Raw genomic sequence first — 24,407 nt, forward strand, 5'->3', positions numbered from 1 at the left:
CTTTTTCGCGTGGGCTGAGTCTCACGTTAATGTTTAGCAAGCCCGGGCTGCAGCCCAGCCTCGGGAAGAGCTCGCTGCTATTTTCTGCTCTCTGTGGGCTGTCCCCCGTGTCCCAGCGTGGCTCCGCCTCGGGCAGCGCTGCTTGAGGGCTCGGCTGGATTTGCTGTCACTCCCGCCGGGGCGGGGGGACGCGGGCAGGGAGCAGAGGATGCTCCATTGTCACCGCAGCGTGTGCTCAGCGCGGATGGACTGACCGACACCCTCCTCCTGGCTGGACATGGACAAGCGCGGCTCGTGTGGCTCCAGGATGGCCAGGGGGGTGCTGGCACCTGTGCGGGCTGCCAGCTGTGCCCAGCTGCTCAGCAGGTACGGAGCGTTCCCTGTTGGCACACGGGGTGGTCCCGGTGGTCCCTAAGTCAGGGCACCTGGGATTGGGGTGGGTGGAAGCAAGGCGGATTTCTAGAGGTGAGCAGGCTATTGTGCACTCTTAAAATAGTGCTTTGAGTGCCTTGATCATGAAATGAAACCTGTGGAAATTCCCTTTCTTCTTCCTCATGCTGAGCCTACGAAAATCCCTGTTCTTTTCTCTGTGCTCGCTCTGGGCTGAGTGCAGCGAGCTGGGGAAGTGGGACCTGAGGGGCTGAAATGCTTCCCTGTGACACAGTGTCACCTGCCTTGGGGTCTGCCAGCTCTTCAGGGGTTTGTGCATCTATATGAATGTAAGAATGCTGATTTATCATGCAATTGGTGGAGGATAGAACTGAAATTTGAACTGCTTTCCTTGACAAACACTGTTCTGCTTGTGTGTTTATTGGATATTATATGAGTTAAGAATTCATCTAAGGTGTATTTGCATCAGTTGAGAAGTTTGCATTGAGTTTTAGAACGTTTCCTTGCTGTAGTGGTCAGAATCTGTTGATTTTGGGTGAATATGCTGAAAGTGATTTTACTTCAAATCACAGCTCACATTTTCATGTATCTGTCTTAGTTGTCATTTTTTCCAGTCCAATTGGATGACACTATGCATTCAAAGCAAGACAGAAACTCTTTAGAAGACCCCAGGCAAAATTTGAGTTGTGAAATAAAAAAAATAATTGTAGGGGGACTGACAGAGAAATTATATGGTAAATTACTTTAAAATTACCCACGTGGAAGAGAACGAGATTGAAACCTCCAGTGTTGCAGGCTTTCGTTGATAAAAATCAAAATATTTGTTAAGGACTTAAGGCTTTTGTCAAACGAGTTAGTTGAGTTCCAGTGCCTGTGCTGCTGCCAGAACACCTCTGTGGTCAGCTCTGAGGAGCTGCTGTAGCAGGAACCTCAAACTTGCTCACCAACTTTGCCCCAAACATTGAACCCCAGTCAAGCAGCACTTCCCACCTGCTCGCTCGGGACTCACCACAGGTGAGGTGTCTGTGTGTTTATGTGTAGCTAAGCCTCTTGCCCAGGATTGACCTAAAACTTACCTGTCCAATAGGGCAAGGATATGCCAGCCTGCTTCTAATTAGTTGGCCGTAATCAGGGCTTATTTTTGTTCAGCAACTCTGACATGCTCGTTGAGTTCCCAGTAATATTCCTGTTGGCTTGCAAGGGGCTGGTGGTGCTGCCATGGCCCCAAAACAACACTGAGCAAAAGCCACTGCTGAGCCAGGTCTGCCTCCCTCCTCCTCTTCCTCTCCGTGCTGTAAACCTCGTGGGACCTGGGGCAGCTCTCTCTCACTGGTGGCTCTGGTCTGGCTGGTGACACTCCAGTTACAGAATTGGTTATAAATCCCAGCCAAGGGTTTTTCATGGCAGGGTAAGCCAAGCACATTGTTTTATGTGTAATAACTCTGCTCTGAGAAATCCAAGTGAGGAGCTGATGACTCCTCCCTGTCTTCCTGCATCCCTGAAGCTCTCGTGAGTGAAGCATCGCTGGATTCCAGCACACCTCTCCACCCTCCTTCCCCTGTGCTGCTCAGCACGTCACTCTTGTGGCCTCTCTAGCATCTCTGGGCTGTTCTCATGCAGCTGAGCAACAGCTTGCAGTTACTCATGCTGTGCTCTAATGCAGCTACAGCTGGTAGAATGGGCTAGAAGAAGAAATGGGGCTGACTTCTAGCACCCTGATTTACTCCAAGTTCAACATTTGGGAAGCTGTAGGACAGGTGTTTGTGTGAACCTGTTTCAATAAAAGGCAATGAATGATCACGCAGGAAATAAGTTCAGAGCCTTTCCGTGGTGGATTCAAACAGCTGGCAGCCTTTCCTCTGGAAGCCAAGGGGTCCCTCAGCCCTGGGTCCCTCACTGAGTGTCTGAGGTGTGCACAGGCTGGGCATCTCACTGAAGTGCCAGCAGAGATGGCAATAAAGGAGAGGTGCCTCAGCTGGTGTAACGGGAGCGTGTTTTGAGGATGTGTGCAGTGACTGGGAGCTGTTGACTCATTGGCCTCAGCAGAATCCCTCAGCAGAGTGTGCTCGGGGCTGTGACAGCAAAGGCACCAAAGGGCAGTGGTTCCCTGCCAAAGGGCAGTGATTCCCTGCCTGCTGCTTTCCTTGTGGCTCTCCTGTGATTCCCTGCCTGCTGCTTTCCTCGTGGCTCTCCTGTGCACAGGCTCAGCCTGGGGCAGCTCCTCTATGGGAGAGGGCAGTGGGTGAGGACAAGGTGTGGGAGCTACGGGGCTGTGGGGTTTGTAGCCCCATGCCAGCTGGACTGAGGGGTTTGGGATCCTGGTGCCATGCTGATAGGTGGAATTGGAAAGGCAGAGCAAGTCCTTGTGGCCAAGGACATGGACGTGTGTTTCAATGGACGTGGATTCAGTGGAAATGAAAATAGGGTTAGAAATGCCACCTTTTAATTAATGACTGACATCTAATCATCCTGTAGAGCAGCTTCATCAATTCACAATCACATTAAAAATCCCAGTACTACTGAGGGTTTGTTTTGGCCAGGTACCCCTTTCTCCCAGCAGGATTTCCCTTTGGATGAAAGCCCTTTCCTGTTTGGCTTACCCTGCTAATGCAGGGAAAGTGAGCAACAGGCTCATCCACTGTGACCTTACAGTCAAACACAAAGCCATGCACAGGGAGGATGGGTTGTGTCTTCTGAGGCCAAAACAAGCCCTGGCATGGTGGGACAGACACCCAGCTAATAGTGTAAGCTAAACATGGCTTTGAATATTTTTAATTTGGCTGTATCTGCATGGGGTTATCAATCCTGTTCTTGTTCTGCTCTGAGTTTCAGTCAGAGATGCCTCTAGGCAGATCTGTAATTAAAGGCAACTTTCCCTATTCCTTAGCTTGCTTTCTTAGCCCCTTACTACATGGAGAAGAGACAGATTAATTCCAGATGAAGGCCTGAGACAAGAAAGCAGAGATGGAGTTTCTTTGCCCTTAAATACTTTGATAGAGACACTTTTTATCAGGAAAATTACAACCTGTGCTTTAGTTGAGATCCAAAGCTGTGGTGGAGATAACAGAATCATAGAATGGTTTGGATTGGAAGGTGCCTAAAGATCATAAAGTTCCAAACTGATCCATGGGAAGGGATGCCCAAGATCAGGTCAGGTTTCTCCAAGCCCCATCCAACCTGGCCTTAAACACTTCAAGGATGGGACATCCACAGACTCTCTGTGCCGGTGCTCCACCACCCTCTGGAGTTTGTGCAGCACAGAAAACACTGGAGGTGCCAGTCTGAAGCAGTGGGACACACACAAGCCTCAGGATTCACATCTTCCACTCCACACAGCCCTGGGCAAAGGTTTGCTGTTTGCTTTTTCTGCTGTCTCTGAGAGTGCCAGGACAGGAGGCGAGGCTGTGCCTTCTCACCGCTGCAGTGGAGCAGAGCTGCAGCTTTGGGAATTGCTGCACACACAGAGCAGGATCTGGCATGTCCTCTTTATCACTTGCAGAACTGGCTTCTTCCAAACAACCTGAAATGACGCTGCTCCCCGAGCTGCTTGCATAATGGCAGATCTTGATGAGCTGATTGCTGTGTTACTGAAAACAAGCTGTAATCTTATTAGCAAATTGTGGCACTGCCATCTTAGCTATTCTCCCTGGTGCTGCAGAGACAGACCTTCAACTGTGCCATCCCACGTGGGCAAAGTCCTTGATAAAAAATGCCTTGATGGGGACATAAGTGGGGGTTGGCAGCAGTGCTGGATAAAACAGTCTGGGCTAAAGGCACTGTGACTTCTCACAGGGTGAAACTATTAAATATGTGAGCAAATCTCTGGTCAGAGATATGCAGAGGTACATCAGCAGTAGCAGACTGCTAAATCCAAAATTGCTTTAATTCTGGCTCTAGCTGCTTTGGTTGAGTTAAGGCAGGGAAAGGAAAGCATGGTGAGAGTCTGTTGAGTAAGTTACTGTTCATTGCCACTGCAGTAATTTGATAATTAGCCTCTGTTTGCTTTTATGGCCTGGGCTGAGGCATCTGAACCAGCTATGTGCTTTCCATTTTCTCTCAAGAGCAAGCCTTAGGAGGTCTTTTCTGCATATTGGGGAGAAGGGAGGAATTGGTAGTGGTGTTCATGTACAAAATTTGGGGTATTTTGAGGGCAACTAAGCCAGGCATTAAAGATGTGCAGTAGGGCTTTCTTCTGGTTTAGACCTTTAGTAGAAAAGTTGTGGAATTTTTGTTCATGAGGCATCTCCTGCATAACATTGCTCTCTGTGGTAGGAATAGAGTTTTGTGTAGTTCTGTGCGTCTGAATGAAGTAGTGATTTTGTGTATCTGAATGAAGTAGTGATTTTGTGTATTTCTTGTAAGGTTTTGATAATGAGCAGATTGACTTCTTTCATACAGGAGCCTGTTTTTATACTTGCATTGATAATTTTGATAGACTGAGGTTTAAACCTCCAATAAGAAAAATAGTTACAGCTACATCTATGAAAAAAAAAAGTATATATATGAGTTACTGCTTCAGGATTTTCTCAGTTTTTCAAATTCTCCTGTCTGTTATTCCTGGGTACCTTTATCCCACTACATGGTTTTAAACAAGAAAACTGAGTATGTTATGAACTGTGATTTGCTGATTTTTCAGTTGATTTTTCTCTTCAGAATTAACTACATTTAAAAGCATTTTATTAAAAACATTTCATTATATAAACTGCTTGCTTAGGGTAAGAAACTGGAAGTAACCTGAGGAGAGCCTGCATGGGCTTTTTGGTTGTTTGTTTCAAGTTTTTGCTTTTGTACTCACTCATGAGTTGTTTTTGTCCTTGAAGTAAATTGAAAGCAGGTAGGATGATGTGCATGGTCTGACATTAACACAATTTTGTTCTCTGACTAAGGGTCTTTATCTGTCAAAATATTGCAACTAGTTGATAGACTAATCTCTATCTTTTTTTTTTTTTTTTTTTTTTTTTTTTTTTTTTTTTTTTTTTTTTTTTTTCCTTGCAAGATGGTTACATTCCATGCTCATGGTCTGGTTTCTTGTGAATGATGCTGTGACTTGGTGTGCTACTCCAAAGCTGCTCTTGAGGCTCATTCAAACTTTCTGTCTGTTTCTTTGTTCCATGTGTGCCTTTGTGCTTGCTCCAGATCTTTGGAAATGTCTTTAAAGACTGGGTGCTGCTTGTGTGGCAGGACTGCCTTGTCTGCCTGAATTCTGTTCCTGTTCCCTTTTTCTCATCTTAGTTTTCTGGAAGCAGAAACTGAAAGGAATTCCATTTTCTTGGCTTGCACTTGTTGCCACCTGGTCTGTTTGAAATGCTTGAGAAGGAACCTTTTTATTTATTCATCTGCTAGAGAGGTATTTCAATGAGGGAGGGATGTTGAGCAAGCAGAAAAGAAGCCCAAGCAGCTCCAGGTCCTTTGAGAAACTCTCTCATGGGAGTGATTCAAGCCTGGAGTGAACATAGCAACAGTGTTTATTGTATTTTGGTATTCAAGAGGGCGAAGAATTACATGAGTGTTTGCAACATACTTGCAGTGTGGTGACAGTATCTAGGAACGGATCAAAAACTCCTCTGGGGCTGCGTTTTGCAGCCCAGGGTCAGTGAGCCCCCAGCACCGAGCCAGGCATGCAGGGCTGCAGGGATCCTCGTGGAGGGCACATGGAGAGGGAACAAAACAAACTGCAAGGTCTGTGCCAGCCTAATTCCTCACAACTGGGCTATTGATGCTGTGAAGTCTTAGGCTGAAGGTGCCAGGTGAATCTGGAGCCTTGTTAAAACTGGCTGTGCTCTTAACAAGAGGAGGAATTTGAATTAAGATGCTCAATCTTTCCACAGAGCCCTTCCTGTATGGCTGTCCTTAACAAGATCTTTCTGCCAGTCTCCTTTTGGTTGGGTTAATTTTTAAAGCTTCATAATCTGATGTTTTTTGCTAGGTTGACAGTGCAATGGAGTGAACTTGATTATTCCACCTCCTCTTTGCCCAGTTGCACTGAGCCATTAACATTTTAAGCCAACAATCTCTGCTTTCAATCTCAGCTGTTGCTGTGCCTGAACGTCACAGGCTGCCCTCCACTTGACTCGGGTATGCAATGAGGAAGAACAATCTTTTAGGTGCACTGAATCTAAAATTAGCCTTCCACCTGGGCAGCTGGAGCTGCAAAGCAGTGTGCACTGAGTTCAAGGGGGGAAAAAAAAGGATTTTAGACCAGAAAATAAAATGTTTTTTAAGTGTGAGGGTCTGATTTTTGTTGTCCTGTGAGACAGGAGCAACAGTTCTAGTTTAACACTGGCAGAGCTTGGCCTTGAGTCCTGCTGCCCCTCTGCAGAGCTGCTGTGTGATATCAGCATCCTGCAGCTGGCTGAAACCAAGTTTAGTGCATCAGTAAATGGGGCAGCTGAGGGGAAGAAGAGAAGTTAAAATGGCTCTTGTTTTTTGTTTGGCACACAAGTAGCTCAGCTGTGGCTTTCCTAGAGTAGGTTTATAGTGTGACTGGTGGGCTTTTGGTGCAAACAGTCCAAGAACATCTGTTTTTCCAGCTGTGGAAGGAAGCCAGGGCACTGTGGATGGTGAGAAGCTACACTGATTTGCATCCCACAATCAGAGTGGGATGAGGTGCAGCAATTCCCTCTTTGGCAAAACTCTGTCCTTGCACCAGAACTCTGTGATATGGACTGAAAGTAGACCAAAACAAGCTGCTGGCAGGGGCATAGCCTGAAACCTGGGCTGTGAGGGCTTTATTGTGACCTTTCTCAGGTGTGCTCCAGGGATGTGCCCTAATGCCTTCCATAAATAATGCTCCCCTTGGAATAACACCCCCTGGAATGAAGCTGGCATTCAGAGCCTGGTGCCTGGGTAAGCCGTGCAGATGATCTAAGCCAAGAGCCACCCTTTGGAAAGAGCTGAAGATTTTATTTATTTATTTATTGGCTTGAAATGGTGTTGTTTTTTCCAGGCAGGCATGGGAAGGAGTTGTCACAGCCGTGGGTGACAGAGGTGACACAGAGCACATCTCCTGGTCAGGTCTGGAGCAGGTTCTGCTGGAGCTGCAAGCCTCAATTCTGTTTTGTGTCGATCCCTGGAGATTTCTGGGGCGTTTTGAGCCAGCTCCAAACCAAGCTGAACACAAAGGAAAGGTGCATTTTGGAGGTGCTTCAATCTGTATAACCTGGATCCCATGGGAATATAGGACAGTAACTTAAGGCAAGAGGAGTTGTTTTGTGCCTGCTGCAAACCTGCAGTAGAGCAATTAGAAGAACTTGTAAGATGGTTTCTGAGTGTTGTGCACTTGGAAACTTCAGTGCAAGTTTGTCTACCAGTGTTCCTCATATGGCCAAAACCAACTCCCTCAAAATAATCTGAATTCCTCCTTCCACTTAGTTTCATGTTTCAAGTGATGAGTTCTGTGGACTGGTTCATAATAGAATCCTAGCAAGGCGTTGAAGAGTCTTTTTGTTTAAATCTAATCTTATGAGATGATTGTCAGCAAATGTGAGAAAATGGAGAGGAGTACTGAAGGTGAAGAGTGAAGGTGAGGGATGCAATCTAACTTTTTAACTCCTAATGGGTAAAGGTAGAAGTAAAAAGTTGAAAAGATAAAAAATAAATTGAATTAATAGCTGCAATGGAACTGAGAGAATTTGGCACAAACTTTGCAGGTAAAAAATAAGACTTAGATTGACTATTTAAATGCCCCATCAGGGTATAAATTGGTATCTTGAGTGTTATTTGGGTATCCAGATATAGGAAAGCAGATTGCCTCTGTTCTTGCCTGCTGGGTGGCAGAATAGCTCAGATCAGTCTTTTACTTTTGTCTTCCTGTAAAACAAACAAGCAAACCTCTTTGGTTCTTGTTCTAAACACTGTGCCTGGCTCCAGATGTTCCTGGAGTGATTCCTTTGCTGTGAATCTGACCTCCAGAAGAGAGGGGCTGCCTGTGTGTGTTAGAGTGAGGAGTGTGATGTGCATGCACGTGTGTAAACACAAGTGCAGAGTGGCCTACAATGTTTGTCTCTGTTATTAGATCTTCAAATTAGCTTTTTAAAATCTGAAGTGCTCCTCAACTGAAGCAAGTTAGTGCCAGAACTGCTAATAATGGCTTTGTGGAATGAAAGGGGCTAAAACTTTCCAGATATTTTGCCATCTATAACTTTTGGCTCCTAGAGCTAGGAGGTTAAATAGTATTTCGTGGGTGTTTTGTTGTCATGGTTTTCAAGGTGTAAGGCTTAGACTTGATTTTTTTTTTTTTAAATGAAACTATAAAGGAATTTTGGCATGTGTTTGGTAGGGGTGGCTGTCCATGTGTGTTTCTTGAACCACCCACAGTTAGTGTTTCACCTCTTTAATTTTTGTATTCATCAGTGGAACCACTGAGGTGTTCTCATAAGTATGTTCCACTTACCCCATTTTTTGGTAAGTCTTTGAAAAATAGCAGGGTTTAAATAGCTTGGAACTCTTTGAAGACAATTATAGCTCATTTTAGGAGAGGCACTGTTTTATGAAGTGATGAGAAGCTCACAGCACCGGGGCTGAAAGCTGAATGAGGCCAGTCTGAGACTTCAGCTGTGCATGAATGAATCAGCAGGGTGGTAAGAAAATTCCATATGCTTGGGTTTCCCAGGACACCTCGTGTTGTTTCAGAGCTGAAAAATCTGGTCTAGGCAGGAAAAGGGGGCCTCAGCCCTGTGAGCTGTTTGTTGTGTGAGCTGAAGTGCAGGGGATGGAGCTGTGCTGGGTTTTGCACAGGGAGCACAAACCTGCTGGGTTTGGTGGGAGCTGCCAGGCTCCTCTCTGTGCCAGGTCTGGAGCACACATGCACTGGGCTTGGGACATCCTGGGTGGCTGTGAATGCAGAGATGTCTGTGCAAACTTGCAGGGAGGTTTGGAGTGAGTGTGGGGTGGTAGGTGCTGTGTTGGAGGTCACAGGAGGCACAGCACTGAAAACACTCTGTTGCTCTGTGTCCTCTCACATGTTTGGACAGCAGTTTTCCCCATTCTCTGGGGGATTTAGTCCCAACCTTGTCTGTATTGCTAAACACCAAGCAAAGGAAGTTCAGCACTCACCTCTGTTTGGCTTTGCTGCAGTCATTAATCAGAGGAGGCTGGACACGAATGCCGTGTGTGATCGTGGAGCTTAATCTCTCTCCCCTTATCTCTTCCTCTCTCAGCAGCAGACATTGCCCTTGGAAAATGAACCAGCTTCCTCCAAAGAGTGCTGTGGCATCCCCAGTGTCAGAGAGCACGAATTCCAGGGGAGAGGCTTTGGACAGCTTGTCAATGGACAGTTTTTGGCTGGAAGTGGAGAACATTAAACAGAGCGCTGAGGCCGAGCAGGAGGAATGCAGCCTTGCAGATGTCAAAACACAGGAGGGTAGGTTGCCAAAAATGTTGGGAGTGAGGAGAGGAATGTGGACATCTGAAACAGAAGATTTGCTTATGCACCTGAACGACTCAGAAGCATGCTGGAGTGTGGTTAGAATATTATCAGTCAATCAGGGATAGAGATATTATTTTAATTGGGTGGTGGATAATGCCCTGCAGAAGGGGAGGGTTGGCCTGGCCTGGTTTTGGCTTCTGGAGCAAAGCTGACTCCAAAGGTCAGTCCCAGGAGATGTTCAAGGCTCCAGGGGTTTCAAGCAGCCCCACCAAGGGTGGGGGCTCTCAGTGGCAGCTCAGGTGGTGTAGGGTAAACACTCTGTGAGAGCTGGGGCTGTTTGTGTGCATGGTTCTGAGATTCATCATAGTGGCTTTTGTGGGACCTGCTTCTGTGGAAGGCTGACTGTTCCCTCTCTAATTCCCTGTTCAAAAAACCACAATAAACATCCAGAAAGCCTTGAGTCCTTCCACACAAGGTTTTTCCTGCATATCCTTTTTTCTTTCTTTGGAGGAAATGTGTATGGGTTGTTTCTAATGCACTTTCTGGAGCACTGATGTTATCCAGTGCTTTGGAATAATTGGAACCTGGGCCAGTTATTCCAAAAGTTTTGGGATTGTTTCCCTTCTATAGAATCACAGAATGCTTTGGGTTGGAAGGGACTTTAAACTCATCCAGTGTCATCCCTGCCATGGACAGCTTCCACTATCCCAGGGTGCTCCAAGCCCTGTCCAACCTGGCCTTGGGCGCTGCCAGGGATCCAGGGGCAGCCACAGCTGCTCTGGGCCCTCTGTGCCAGGGCCTGCCCACCCTCACAGGGAAGGATTTCTTCCTAATATCCAACAATTCCCCTCTTTCAATGAGAACCCATTACTCCTTGTCCTGTCACTACAGTTCCTATGAGCAGTCCCATGGGAAGTACAACACCCTGGGTTGCTGGAGGGCTGAAAAGTGCTGATAAACACTCAGAGATCCCACAGGTGGGGACCACACCTTTCTGTGTCCATTTTGAAGAAATTGAGGTGGTTGGCATCCCCTCGAACACAGGTTTGCAGCCTGCACAGCTGTGTGGTATTGAGGATGATCTGTGTCCTGGGGAAATGTTTGTGTGACAATCCCAGTGTGCTGCTGGGTTTGGGAAGGGCCAAAAGCTCTCATGGGGACATAGAGAGGCTCTGGAGAGCAGGGTGGGAATATCATTGTCCCTATCTGCCATCTTTGGCAGGACATGATAAAAATGAAGGTCTGCTGTAAAGTCCCTTTTTATAAAGGAAACAAGTTTGATTTTTAGAAGTGGAAGAGATGCAAAGGGATTCAGAAAATGAGTGCACCAGGAAGTAGACTGGAAAAGAGACCATCCCATGAGATGAAAGACTGTCTGGGATATCCTAAAGACTGATATGCTGGAGGCAATTTGATTACTGTGTACAAGCAGGGATATGAGGAGAAGTCTTTTAATGCTGTAGATTAATCTAGCAGGCAGGAACTGAGTGCTTAATTGGCCATTGAAACCAGACAGGCTTGAAATGATGCTCCAAGTAGCAAAGCCTTCCCAGCAGCCTGGGGAGGGAGGTGGGGCAGGCTGGGGCTCCTGATGCCTCCTCTGAAGGAGCTTAGGCAAATAAACTCTCTGCTGGGAGTGGGGAAGCTTTGGATGGTGTGCAGGGTGCAGGGTTTGGCATCTCTGCAGCTCCTGCTTAGAGCACAGAGGCTGTGGGGCTCCTCAGAGCCAGAGGCACCTTCACTTTGTGCATAAATCTGGGGAGCTGAGAGATGGGCAGCTCTGTCTGGAGACAGCCTGGCTCAGCCTGGAGATGGCTGCTGATAACACAGGGACAGGACAGGCTGTGGAGATAAGGCACTGCAAACACCCAGCTGGGAACACTCCTGTGCAAGCCCTGGGTGAGGAGGGGTGTCCTGGGGAGCTCCTGGTGGCCTGGGGGGCCAGTGTGTAACTACAGGTTTAGGGCAGTGAAAGGTGCTGAGGGTACTCATGGCCTTGCTAACAGTTGGTGGGAGCAGGAAGCAGCTTTTCCTGAAATGCAGCTTTGTGCTGTCCTTGCTGCCACTGTCTGCCCAGCTCTGTCCAGGGCCTGACAGCACAGCCAGCTGAGGACACAGGCACTAAAATACCTGTTTGTGACCTTACAGCATGTACCTGTGGCTGAGAACTGCCTGCAAAGGGGGATTCTTCACCTTCAAACATTAGATAGGAAGTTGTGCTTAATGTTTAGTCTGAAAATGTAGGATGTACTGGCTGTCCTTTAAATATTTGGGAAGTGAATACTTTATAGTGAATGCTATTTTTGACTAGGTTATGTTTCAAAGTGAATTTGTGGAACTGGTGTTCTTTAGTTTTGCAAAACCATTCCAAATCTTGCCCTCCTGAAATTCTGTCTGCCTGGAACTCACAAGGCAAATCTCAGCAGCTCCCCAGGCTTAAACCTGCAGCTCATCTTCTGTGGATCTCTCTGCTCTGACCTGTTTCTCTCCAATTTTTCCCTTTTCTCCAGAAATAACCCATTTTTCTGGTTTCCTTTTGTGTTACTGGCAAACATAACTGGGCCAAAATAGCAACCAGAGGAATTACAATCTGGGGCTTTGGCACCAGCTGGGGCAGCAGGCTCGCACGGATGTCCGATGGAGGGGCTGCTCTGTGGGATTGTGTGCAAGATCAGTTTCCTGTTATGACTGGAATTGGCTATTTTCAATATTTGCAAGCAATACACTTCACTTCCTCTAGTTCCCAAAGGCAAAATAAACCAGAGGCTTTTTGTGTGTTGCTCTGCTGTGAAACCGTGGATGCAGAACAAGGAGGTGTTTGGTGAGGGGCTGTGAGTGGGACCATGACTGGCTGTGCCCAGGGGATGTTGTTATCTGCTAACTTCTGTGAACCAGACATGGGAAAAGACCAAAACTCAGGGCCATGGAGGAAAACCATGCAATTTGCTAGAAGATTCACTTAGGGAAGTACTTGACTTCAAGTTCAGCTCTATTTACTGTGGTGTGATGATGAAAAAAGTTCTGTTTCATTATGACACCAGAAATCACAAAGACCACGCTCTGAAGACTGAGTTTTAATTGTGTCACAACATGTGTTTGCAAGCTGCATCAACGTGAGGTTTCTCCAGAAAAATGAAATTATTTAATCTCACAAGGAGAGCTTCATGGCTGCTTTTTATTGATGCAGCAATAATAAAACTTGGCCTGAGCTGCTGTGGTAACTGAGGAGGTGGAAGTTTGCATAGGACAGGAAGAGTGGGAATGAGCTGCTCTGTGCCAATCAGTTCAGTTGTGAATTTTCTTTTTCCCAGTATAACCTTTGGTAGAGCTGTACTGGAGCTGCCTGTAGTGAATGAATGTGGTAGATGGAATTGAAAAGATAAAGGCTTTGTGGTGTTTGCTGTGTTAAAGTTGAAGTCACCTGCTAAATTGTTTCTTTCATCTTTGAATTTCAAGTAGCTGCCTTGCTCAGGGCACTTTCTCACTTGCACTTCCTTATGAGTGTATCCCATAAGAAAAAAAAAAAGACTTCTGTGTTTGAAGTGTAACTTTATATGTATTGAAGAATGAAGTGGAGTTGAGCTTGTTTGAGTAATGCTGCTGTACTGTCTCCAGGCTTCTCACACTTCCTTCTGGAACTGGAATGGTCTTTAATTTTAGTGATATTTTGAATAGGCCCAAGCATAAAACAAATGCACAGAGTAAAAATAACGTTTTTGCTTTAGCTGAGTGTAGTTTAAGTGCATACCAATCCACTTAAAAAATTAAAGAGTACAGATGATACACACAAATAGTTCAGGAAGTATATTGAGTAAAATACTTTTGAACCTACCAGATCAGGATCTGGATACAGTTTCAAAAAAAAATTGTTGATACCTAGGAATGCATATAGATTAAAAACAGAAAAAGTGAAAGAAGAAACCAAGTTGTTGGGAAAAGTACAAAAGCCAAATGTGCAGTGTTGTGTGCTGTGGCTTCTCACAGACCTTTTGTCCATTCTCAAAGCTGTTGAAGGATCAGGTGGGATCCAGGGAATCCCTGCCATTCCTCCTGGGGTGGCTGTGTGCTGCTGCCAGAGCTCCCCTGCGCACAGGCACTCCAGGGAAAGGCAGATTTATGAGTCCATCTGACTTCACTGCCACAATCCTTGCCTAAATACCCAGAGTGACACTTGTGCCCTCTCCTGCCCAGCTCCTCTGGGAGCTGTGCTCCTGGGAGTATTTCTGCCTCCAGATTTCTTTCTTCTCCTTTTTCCTCACGTGGAATGAGCAATAAGAACTGTGTGAGCAGCTACGCCTGCCCAAGGAGCTGCGTGAACTCTGGTGTCACCCCATACCCAGCTGGGCACTTAGGATTAGGGCTGAGATTCTGAGAGCAGCCTTCAGAACACAGCTGTGGCTCCCTCCCATGATGTCCCACTGGGAACAATGGGACAATCCCAGCCAGGGAACAGCCCAGGCTCCTGCTCTCTGCCCCTGAAGCACTGCAAGAATCCCAGAACTAAAAAGAGGAGGTGTTCAACATGGATGTTGCCTACTCAGAGCAAGCAGCTGTCCTGCTCAAGGGATCTTTCCTGTCTGAATCCAGGAAGTTAAAGGATGGAAGTGCCCTAACAGTAAGCACTGGAGGAGATTTTCTTGTTGGAATTTATCAGTCTTGGCTTATCAAGGTGGTACAAGGCGACGAGTCTGTGCTTGGTGGTATTTTGGGGTGTGCTGTTATCTTTGCAACATTGGGCAAGGATAGACATTGTGTAGAGGAGGATCAAAAGAAATAATGCTTTTATCTGAAAATTCCTATTTTGGCACACATCCTTGTAGTTCCCTCTGAGAAGAGGAGAGTCACTAACCGCTGCTCCCTCCTCCCTGTGCCCTGGCAGAGGGAGAGGCCGAGGCCGAGTGGCTGCAGGACGCGGGGCTGGCCGAGCTGCTCGGGGAGCCGGCGGGGGACAAGGACAACCTGGTGCTGCTGTCCACGCTGACCAGGACGCAGGCGGCGGCCGTGCAGCGCCGGCTGGACACGTACTCGCGCTCGCGGCGCAGGAGGAACAAGCACCCCGTGCGCGACGTGCGCGACATCTTCGCTGCCAGCAGCTCCCAGGTGCGTTGGTGTTGGTATCCTGGCACAGGGGTTCCTTACAGCAAAAGTTTCATACTTTCTTGGTGTTTCTCATGGGCATCTCCTCAGAGCACTGACTCTTTCGTCTTTACAAAGTAGCCAACTGACTCACTCCATCCATCCATCCATCCATCCATCCATCCATCCATTGTCATTTATGGCACTCTTCTCACTGGGCACAGCTGTGGCCTGTTAAAGTCAGGCCTGCTCCTAATCTTTGATAATTGGCCCAGCTGCAACTCCTTAGAGATAAGATTACTTTCTACGCTGTCTTTATTTTGTTATATTCTATCCCCCCTACATGTTGACATCTCCTAAAAGAGCTTCTTTGTTGGGAAGGATGAAAGTTTGACAAGAAAGTCTCACAGATATGTATACTTAGCAGAAAGGTTTTTGAATGTAGAACATGAAGAAGGGACAGAGATGGAAGCAAGTTTTGATAGAGAAGAAAAGAATTGCTGAGCCAGTCTGACTGGATACCCTTTGTCTCCTTGGTTATGTTAGTTAGAAGCGGGGTTTTATGGCTTAGAGCAAAGGATAAACCCACCTCAAACAAGATGTTTTTACCAAGCACAAAGATAGCACAGGCAAACAAGTCAGCAAAGTTGCAAGTAGAAAAAAGGTCTCAGAATTTTCCACTGCAAGAAAACTGAAAAACAACTTCTAGCTGAAACTGTAATGTACTGACTTTTAGTGACTGGAGAACAGTAGCATGAATATGGTAATTATAGTACTTATGATAGGCTGTAGGTAAAAATTAAGGTATAGATTGGTTCTACTGTATGAAGATGCTCAGCAAAGAAAAGTCTATAATGCATTGTAACCAAAACCAAAGGGTCTCCAGGCCTGCCTGCAGCTGGAGCTGACAGCTGTAGGCACAGCTCTGTCACCCATGGTCCTGGATGTAACATCTTGGATGGAATAAACTGCATTTTGTATATAATAAACTGCATTTTGGAGAGCTGCATGGAGTCCCACATCCCTCATTTCAGCTCTTACACTTCTTGACTCTTCAAGTCAAGCAAGTGGGGCTTGACTTGGCTTCCTGGGTCTGGGGCTCTTATAGCAAATCAAAGGTAACTCCCATGTTAGTGAGGAAGAGAGAATGATACATCTGACTCCATGGATATCTGAAGGCTAATTAATTACTTTATTATACTATTTAATTCTATACATCTAAAACTGACTCTGCCAAGCACTCAACCCTGCACACAACTGCTCACACTGCACTGAATCTCGTGACTGTCACCGGACAGTCCCAACACACACACACACACCTGGCCAAGGAAACAAAATGTGCTCACTTTGGGTAAGCAATTTCCATGTTGCATTCTACTTTGGCACAAACACAGGCACAGCAAATGTTAAGAATTGTGTTTTCTTTCTCTGAGGTTCAGAGAATGTGAATCCCAGAAATATTCTTGGGAAGAATTGTGCCTTGCTTTTCTCTGTGAGGAGAAATGTGGCTACAGGCTCCTGGTATGTCTTGGCTTCCTTTCACTTCAAGAGATTGAGACTGGAGAAATGCTGGTTGCAGTGTTGAGGAGTTACTGGAGGACCTGCAGATGCACAGCCCTCCCAGGCTGGAGTAACATTCCTGCTCTATAGTGCCTGGTGGAGCACTGGCATCGTTTGGAGCCCTCTTGTGTTGTCTTTGTTCCAGTGTTAAATCACCATTAAACAAAACAAGAGCACTTCCCAAATTCAGTTCTGATAACCTGACCTTGCAGAGGCGGAAATCCTGGAGAAAGACTAACGCTGCCTTTTTGGAGGGGAGGATTGTTTTGTTTATTTAGATTTTTTTATCTTTTTAAAAACTTGATAAGGAATTCATAACCACCATCTTTTCAGCTGTTTTCCTGCAGTACTGCTCTTTTGATTGTGGCTAAAACAACCTTCTTATTTTTCAGGACACAGCAGCAGAGAAAGAGGAGTCCAGCACAGATCCACTGTGGCATAATCTACGGACTTCAAACACCCAGAGAAGTAAGGGAAAAGTTTTTTAAATGCAGAGTAGGATCTGAAGTAGGGCTGGAGCTGGAAGGAAACCCACACACATATTTAAGCATATACAGTATCTGAAACTTGCTTGTGTTGGGGTGTGGGTTTCTTTATGTGGTTATTCACACCTGTGGATTTATAAACTTTTCCAAGGTCCATCATTGTTAGAATTGTCACTCAAGCTGATCATTGTAAGTTCTTGATAAAGAAACTGAAATATGAAAATAAAATCAGTCTAGTAAAGCCAGTGAAACCTTATAAATGCCATGAGCAGTTGTGTAAAGAGAGGTTAGCCATAGGTGTGTCCTTTAATTTAAGGCTGTGGTTTTGCCTTACCAGTGACCTGGTAATTTCAGCCATAATGCTGTGACTTCACACAGATCATAGACTCATTAAACTTGGAAAAGTTCTCTAAAATCACAAGTCCAACCACTAACTCAGCAGCAGTGCGTTCACCACTAAACCATGTCCCCAGGTGCCACATCTGCATGATTTTTTTAACCCTTCCAGGGATGGTGACTGCACCACTTCCCTTGGCAGCCTGTTCCCACGTTCCAATGCTTGTCCACCCTTTCAGGGAAGACTCTTACCCTACAGATCATTCTGTTCTATGGGGACACTCTTTTCATGTGTTACTGCCAGATTTTTAAAATCAATGGCACCAAACCCGTCTCAAACTGCATTTTTGGCACATTTGCTTTCCTGGCTTGCAGAAATTCCAAATAATTTCTCCTCTGCAGCAGAAACCCAGGATTATCCCTGCACAGTTCGAAACCCTGGGAAGGAGGAGGTGTTCAACATGGATGTTGCCTACTCAGAGCAAGCAGCTGTCCTGCTCAAGGGATCCTTCCTGTCTGAATCCAGGAAGTTAAAGGATGGAAATGCCCTAACAGTAAGCACTGGAGGAATTTATCGTGTTGGAATTTATCAGCCTTGGCTTGTCAAGGTGGTACAAGGCAATGGGAATGTGCTTGGTGGTATTTTGGGGTGTGCTGTGCTGTTATCTTTACAACATTGGGCAAGGATAGACATTGTGTAGAGGAGGATCAAAATAAATAACACTTTTATCCAAAACTCCCTATTTTGACACATATCCTTGTTGTTTCCTCTGAAAAGAGGACAGTCATTAAGTGCACTTTCTTACTTATAATTCTAAAGTTTTCTCCTCTCTGCAAATGAATTGCTCTTTAATCCAAAATTCAAGTAGATTGGGGTGGGTATCAGGCTGCCTTTAACTTAGAAAAACTGGCATCTCTAGTATGATTAAAGAGCAATATTGGAAAGGGAAAATATTTATTCAGCTGGTGGTTGAGTAGGAGTAGTTATGGGCATATGTCTGGTCTTGAACACAGCAGGAAGAACAGATGCCTGGTTATGATTAAAAAAAAATAAGACTACAGCAAAAGTTGTTCATTTGTGGCATTAAGAGAGATAACTTGAGCTGAATCTTTTGTGTGTGTTTCCCTTAGAGATTTAAGATCCCGAAGGGCAGACTAGGAGTGACCAGGATTGGAGATCTGTCAGCTCAGGACATGAAGAAAATCCCCACACTGGCCCTCATTGAGCTTACAGCTCTCTGTGATATCCTGGGCTTTGAGCTGAAGAGAAACAAAGCAGCAAAACTGAAAACAACAGGTTAGTTATACTCTTTTTTGTGCTTTTTTATGTTTTTTACATTCATTTTCTCATCATACACTCATCAGTTGTGTTTCAAATGTTAGAACAGAGGGTCTTTGATAAGAAACCTTGTGAGAGGTGTGTTTTCTTTGGATTTCTTCTGGAAGTCAATGGATCATGACATCAAGACCTACTACCACATTTATGTCTGGCTGCAATTGTCCTGTTTAACTGTCTTTCTTCCGTATCTGTGTACCATCTTAGTCTGCAGTGGGGGATTTATCCCTTACACCTCTATTGCAGCTGAGGCCGAAATGTTGAGACAGACTTGGAAATGTTGTTTTTGTTGTAGAGAAAAGACTCTTTGGAGTTCCACTCAACACCCTGTTGGAAAATGACCAAAAGCTGCTGCCCAACACCAAGGTCCCTCTGCTACTCCAGGCAGTAAGTTCTGTGCTGGTTTCATTCACACCTCTGGTCCTCAGAGTCAGGAGGCTGTGATAGAGACAGGCTGACTCCTCATCCTCTATGCCTAAGAGCTTTCTGTTTTCCCTTCTAACAGCTGCTGTCCTGCCTGGAGAAGAGAGGGCTTGAAACAGAGGGCATCCTGAGAGTTTCTGGGTCCCAGACCAGGATTAAGGTATGAGCCCTTTAGCATTGTTTGGAAGTGTCAGGGGTGATCAGGAAACATTTGCTGAAGCAAATGTTTGACCTGAATTATCTCATCCCTTTCCCAGTACAACCACAAACACCCAATGCTAGGAAATACTGCAGTGTGTGCTGATGTCGCAGACAACTTTTATGAAAAATCCTTTCCTTAGGATTTTTCCTCCTGAGAAGCTGACAGGCCTCAGGAACAAAATGTAAACAATAGTTATCTGCTGCTGTGGAATGCAACAGGTGCATCTGTGATTGGTCCATGTTGGTTTGTTTGTAATTAATGGCCAATCACAGCCCAGCTGGCTCGGACTCTCTGAGACAGAAGCTTTTGTTATCATTCTTTTCTATTCTATTCTTAGCTAGCCTTCTGATGAAACCTTTTCTTCTATTCTTTTAGTATAGTTTTAATGTAATACATATTATAAAATAATAAATCAAGCCTTCTGAGACATGGAGTCAGATCCTCTTCTCCTCCCCAATCTGAAAACCCCTGTGAACACCGTCACATGCTGAGGCTCTCTGCACCATTTTACCTCAATGTCTCGCCCTCCCAGTGCTCAGCCATAAAATTTCTCTCACATTTGCTCACTAAAGCACGCGATAAATTCCATCTTTCTGCTAGAGCCTGGAGCAGAAGCTGGAAAGGGATTTCTACAGCGGGCTGTTCCGCTGGGATGATGTTCACCAGAATGACGTGTCGGGGCTGCTCAAGAGGTTCATCCGCGAGCTGCCGGCCCCGCTGCTGACTGCAGAGTACCTGCCTGCCTTTGCTGCTGTTCAGAGTGAGTGCCTGCCCTGCCTGCCAGCACCACTTTGGGCTGTGCAGAGCTGCCCTGGCAGGGGTGCTGGGAGCCTGTGGTGATGGGAGCACAGCACAGCTGAGGGTTGCAGTCATTGCAGTTGAATGCGCCTTTCTGCAGCAGCGCTGCACTGGGGGCTTCAGCTCTGTGTCACTGCAGCCTGCAAGGTTGCTGCATTTGTCAGGACAGATTGATCAGTAATGACACACAGACTGAGCCGTGGGAGCTGGCCAGGGCACACAGCCTGCAGGTAATGTGCTGCTCTGCAAGCACATTTCTTTGTTCACTAGTGGGATAAATAGAGACGAGCTGAACCTCTTATGTGTGTGTTCCCCTTAGAGATTTAAGATCCTGAAGGGCAGACTAGGAGTCTGGATGTGTTAATCTTGAGTGCACAAGTTCTTTGTTCAAAAAATGGGGAATTATGCGTTCTTTTGCTGTTCTTCAAGAGCATGAGGGCTGCTGGTTGATTGTGTACCCTAAAGGAAATGAGTCAGTCTTCAAAAACATGAGTAGTTCCCTTCTTAAGGGCAGTATGAGTTTCAGTTGCTTCTGTGAAACAAGGTCTCAAATTCTAGATGGCCAACCATTCAACACGTAATTGTCTCATTCCTTGGAGCATTCCTGTGCTCAAAAAGAAGGGTCAGAAACCTGAATCCTCTGTCCTGTTGTTACTCTCCTTCTAGATATTCCAGACCTGAAGCAAAGATTGCAAGCTCTAAACCTCCTGATCCTGATTCTGCCAGAGTCCAACAGAAACACTCTGAAGGTAACTGCTTGCTTTTGATTTAGCTGGTAAAACACAGAATCACAGAACTGTTTAGATTGAAAAAAAAACCAAAACTTTCTTAAAATCATTGAGTCCAGCAATTCCCCCAGCACTTCAGGGTGATCACTAAGCCATACCCCCAGCTTCATGGCTTTTAAATAGTCACCACCTCTGCCTTTCTGTGCTTTATAAGAGCTGTGGTGGTTGTTGCTGCCTTTTTTCTTTTCCTCCTGAGTAGTTCAGCTCCCAGATATTAAAGGTAAGGCTGACTTAGCACCCTGCACTCTTCATTTAGAGCATTGGAATATATAATTCAGTCAAAGATGATCTGTCATGGCTCTGGTGGTAGTGTGAGGTGAAAGGGATAATCCAAAAGGGTTTGTTTTTCCACATCTGGGAATGGCTTTGAGAGGACACTGAAGGAAAGAGGGGGTTAATCTTTGAATTCAGAAACTTTTACAGCTACAATTTATAAATTACCACCTGCCAAGGAGTAAAAACTCATCTGTTTCCAACACAGACTGTTTTTCCTGATTCAGAAATACTGGATAAACCTCTCTTGGTGTGGTTATTAGTTGCTATCCTAGTATTAGAAATTGGTCACTCCACTTCCTGACTGGAGAAATAGGATTTGCTGATCTAAATCAAGAAAAAGTGCTGATTAATGATCTCTCCCCCAATTGCCATGGTAGTTTTTTGAGCATTACTAGTCTTGGATGGCATTACTAGCATACATTTTTTGAGCATTACCAGTAATGGATGGCTTACATCTCTTTCCCTCCTCTCAGGCCCTTCTTGAGTTTCTCAGCAAGGTGGTTGCCAGGGAAAAAAACAACAAAATGAACCTCTGGAACGTTTCCACAGTCATGGCCCCAAACCTCTTCATGCACAAGGGGCTGCCAAACAAGATCCCCGAGGGGAAGGAGAAGCAGCTGGCGGAGGGGGCGGCTGATGTGGTGCGGATGATGATCCATTACCAGGACCTGCTCTGGACTGTGAGTTCTACAGCAATTTGGTGGTCTGGGGCAGCAGTGCCTTGATCTTGTTAGAATTGGGATAGGGAAGGGATAGCCTTGAAAATTTCAGAGGAATTACACATCTGTGAGCAAAACCTCTGGCTGAATTCCAAGGCTACCTAAAGGTACACAGATTTTCTTGTCTATTTACGGAGCTAAAGTGATGATCAGGTTCCTAAATGGCATCCTTATCTCTGCTTGATTTAATTCCTGTTTTCACCCTTCTCCCCTGCCCAGGTCTCCTCTTTTCTGGTGGCTCAGGTGAGAAAGCTGAACGAGAGCAACAGCAGAAGGTACCAGTTCTGTGACAAGCGGATCAAAAATCTGCTGCGCAAGATTCACGCTGATAAAGACAAGGTGGAAAAGAACCAGGGAGAGGTGAGCTAGGGCTTGGGGAAAAACCCAAACCCCTGTGTATCAAATGTTTAACTGAGAACTCAGAAAGATGAAAGGGGTGATACCCTTGAAAAGAGCCAGAGGGACAATAAAAAGCTGAATAATGAGGATCAGTTTCCCAGATGCTTTTGGCCAGGTTGTGGCAAAACCTGATCTCAACAGCAAGAGCACTAAATGCATTGCTGGCTGCAAAACACTTAGTTAAGAGCAGGGAAGAAATCAGGAGCAGAAATTTTGTTTTTCCCCATGTTAAGAGCAGAATTCTTGTGGCTCTAAGTGTCCCATGTGTTGGAGCAGATATGTCTACTGTGATAAAGGCAGATTTTTTTTCATTTTTAAAGCATAAATTCAGGCAAGTGCCTAATTTTCTTTTTGCTCTACAACGTCTGTTAAAATGGCACATCACTTGGTGCTTCCTTGCTTTGGAAAGGACCTTTCTGAAATTCAGAGGCCTGCAACCCAGATCTCTAAATTCCTTTCCAAGTAATTTAAATGAATTTCAGAAGACTCATTCACACTCGTGCCAAACAGTTTGTCAGAATTTCTTCTGACAAATCCCATTCTCATCCCAGCTTGTGTCAGTGCTGTGTTTGAACAGCAGAGAGCAGCAGCACACCCTGATGGGGAGCACAGGGCTCCTCTCGTGGCCTCAACACAAAACATTGATGATTTATTCACAGTGCTTACCTTGGTGCTTCCATTCAATCTGTACTGTAAGAAACAAGCCTAAATTCTTGTTTAATTCTTCACACTCTCCAATCTATTTTGAAAATTAATGTTTTGGCTGATGAGAGTCTTCCTTTAAGCACTTTTTTTCTTTTTGCCTGCCTTGTTCAGCCTTCCAAGGTTGTGAAAGTCCACGCCTCACTCCTCCTGAAGGACTCTCTGGAGGTGCACTTGAACAATGCAACCAGGGTTGCCGATGTCTTGAGGCAGTTTCAGAAGAACCTGTGCCAGAATGGCTGGAATATTGTTAACACTGTCAACCTCCTCAAATGGTAAATGGCTTTTTTTTCTCTATTTAAAAAAGAAAAAAGGACTGAGTGGTCTGGCTGCTGTTTTCTGTATTGAGGTGGAGGTGAGGTGGAAGCACAGCGAGTCATGAGGAGAGATTGTTCCCTGTTCTAAGTTTAGAAAATGATGCTGGATGGGGAAGGCAGATTTTATTCTGAGTGATTCCACCCAGTGCTCAGGCTGTCAGGAGGTCAGTGGTGCCCTCTGGGCTGCTGGACATCAAGTGAACTCCAGAATCCTTGCTGAAGGGAAGGGAAAAGGCAACAACATCAACCCTGACAAGCAAAACCCCCTGCAGCTCCCCTGCACAAAAGCATCACCTGTATCGCTGCCTGGAGTAGTAATTCCAGTGTGCTTCTGTTAATGTAGGGATTTCCTAAAATAAACTCTGCAGTTCCCTCCTGTGCTTCTGTGGTGAATTGCTGAACTAACCCAGAAAAGGAGCAGAGGAGCTCCTGCCCCTGTCCCAGCTCCTGCAGGCTGTGTTTGGTGGGTGATGTGGCAGCGCCTCTCCTGTGTCCCAGAGGTGTCCAGGCCAGGAGGGCGAGGGGAAGTTGGCTGGATATGGGTCAGCTCACCAACAGCTTGCCTTGTTTCCTTTTTTGCCAATTTTGGGTGTCCTGCACTGTGCATGGGCTCTGTCTCATGGCTCTGATCATTGCTGGCCTCTGAACCACAAACAACCCTTTTGAAGGAATATTACTAAACCACCCAACCTGTCTTTGCAGAGATTTAACCTTCAGTGTGGTTTTCTTTCTGCAGTAACAACTCCACAGAGTGCACAAACCTGCTCCTGTATGAAGTGGGAGGCAATATTGGTAAGTACAAATAGCACCTGAAATAAGGACTCTGATATCCAGTTTTTATGCTTAGCTTCTTTTAGGAGGTAGTTAAAAAACTTCTCTGGGCAACTGTGCCATGGTCTCACCACCCCAAGGCTGAAGAATTTCCTCCTAATATCTAATGTACATCTTCCCTCTTTCCTCTCAAAGCTATTGCCTCAGATTTGTGGAAATGCTTCTGAAAGATAATATGGAAATGAATGTGAACAAATCCTAGCTTTTAGGTGGGGGCAAAAGCAAACAAAAACCAAATCTAGCAGCTAAAGGACTAAGGATATTTAAAAATGTGGGTTTTTTCTTGTTTTAACAGGTGAACATTGCCTGGACCCAGACACTTACCTCTTGGACTTGTACCACATCAACCCCCATGCTGAGTGGATAATTAAGCAAAACCCATCTTGTCCTCGGATGTTTTAA

General features: G+C 45.6%; 1 protein-coding gene across 1 annotated transcript; it reads left to right on the top strand.

Annotated features, from left to right (window-relative positions):
• Nucleotides 1-277: 277 nt before the first annotated feature.
• On the top strand, nucleotides 278-24,407 carry ARHGAP40 (Rho GTPase activating protein 40). Its single transcript, XM_054274459.1, has 15 exons — nucleotides 278-366; nucleotides 9,549-9,751; nucleotides 14,637-14,857; nucleotides 16,786-16,861; nucleotides 17,617-17,768; nucleotides 18,346-18,511; nucleotides 18,846-18,937; nucleotides 19,056-19,133; nucleotides 19,776-19,935; nucleotides 20,640-20,722; nucleotides 21,511-21,717; nucleotides 21,976-22,116; nucleotides 22,972-23,132; nucleotides 23,911-23,966; nucleotides 24,301-24,407. Exons 1-15 carry the CDS (start codon nucleotides 278-280, stop codon nucleotides 24,405-24,407), a joined length of 1,992 nt encoding a protein of 663 aa, XP_054130434.1.

The sequence above is a fragment of the Melozone crissalis genome, unplaced genomic scaffold (genome assembly GCF_028551555.1).
Source record: "Melozone crissalis strain CALT ecotype California unplaced genomic scaffold, PUWL_Pcris_2 ptg000017l_1, whole genome shotgun sequence".
Taxonomy (NCBI): Eukaryota; Metazoa; Chordata; class Aves; order Passeriformes; family Passerellidae; genus Melozone; species Melozone crissalis.

Excerpts from the sequence above, each read along its gene's own strand:
- ARHGAP40 (XM_054274459.1), top strand. The coding sequence starts at position 278 with ATGGACAAGCGCGGCTCGTGTGGCTCCAGGATGGCCAGGGGGGTGCTG. Across the intron at positions 22,117-22,971 it reads TGGAAAAGAACCAGGGAGAG|CCTTCCAAGGTTGTGAAAGT; the intron begins GTGAGCTAGGGC and ends TGCCTTGTTCAG. Across the intron at positions 23,133-23,910 it reads ACTGTCAACCTCCTCAAATG|TAACAACTCCACAGAGTGCA; the intron begins GTAAATGGCTTT and ends TTCTTTCTGCAG.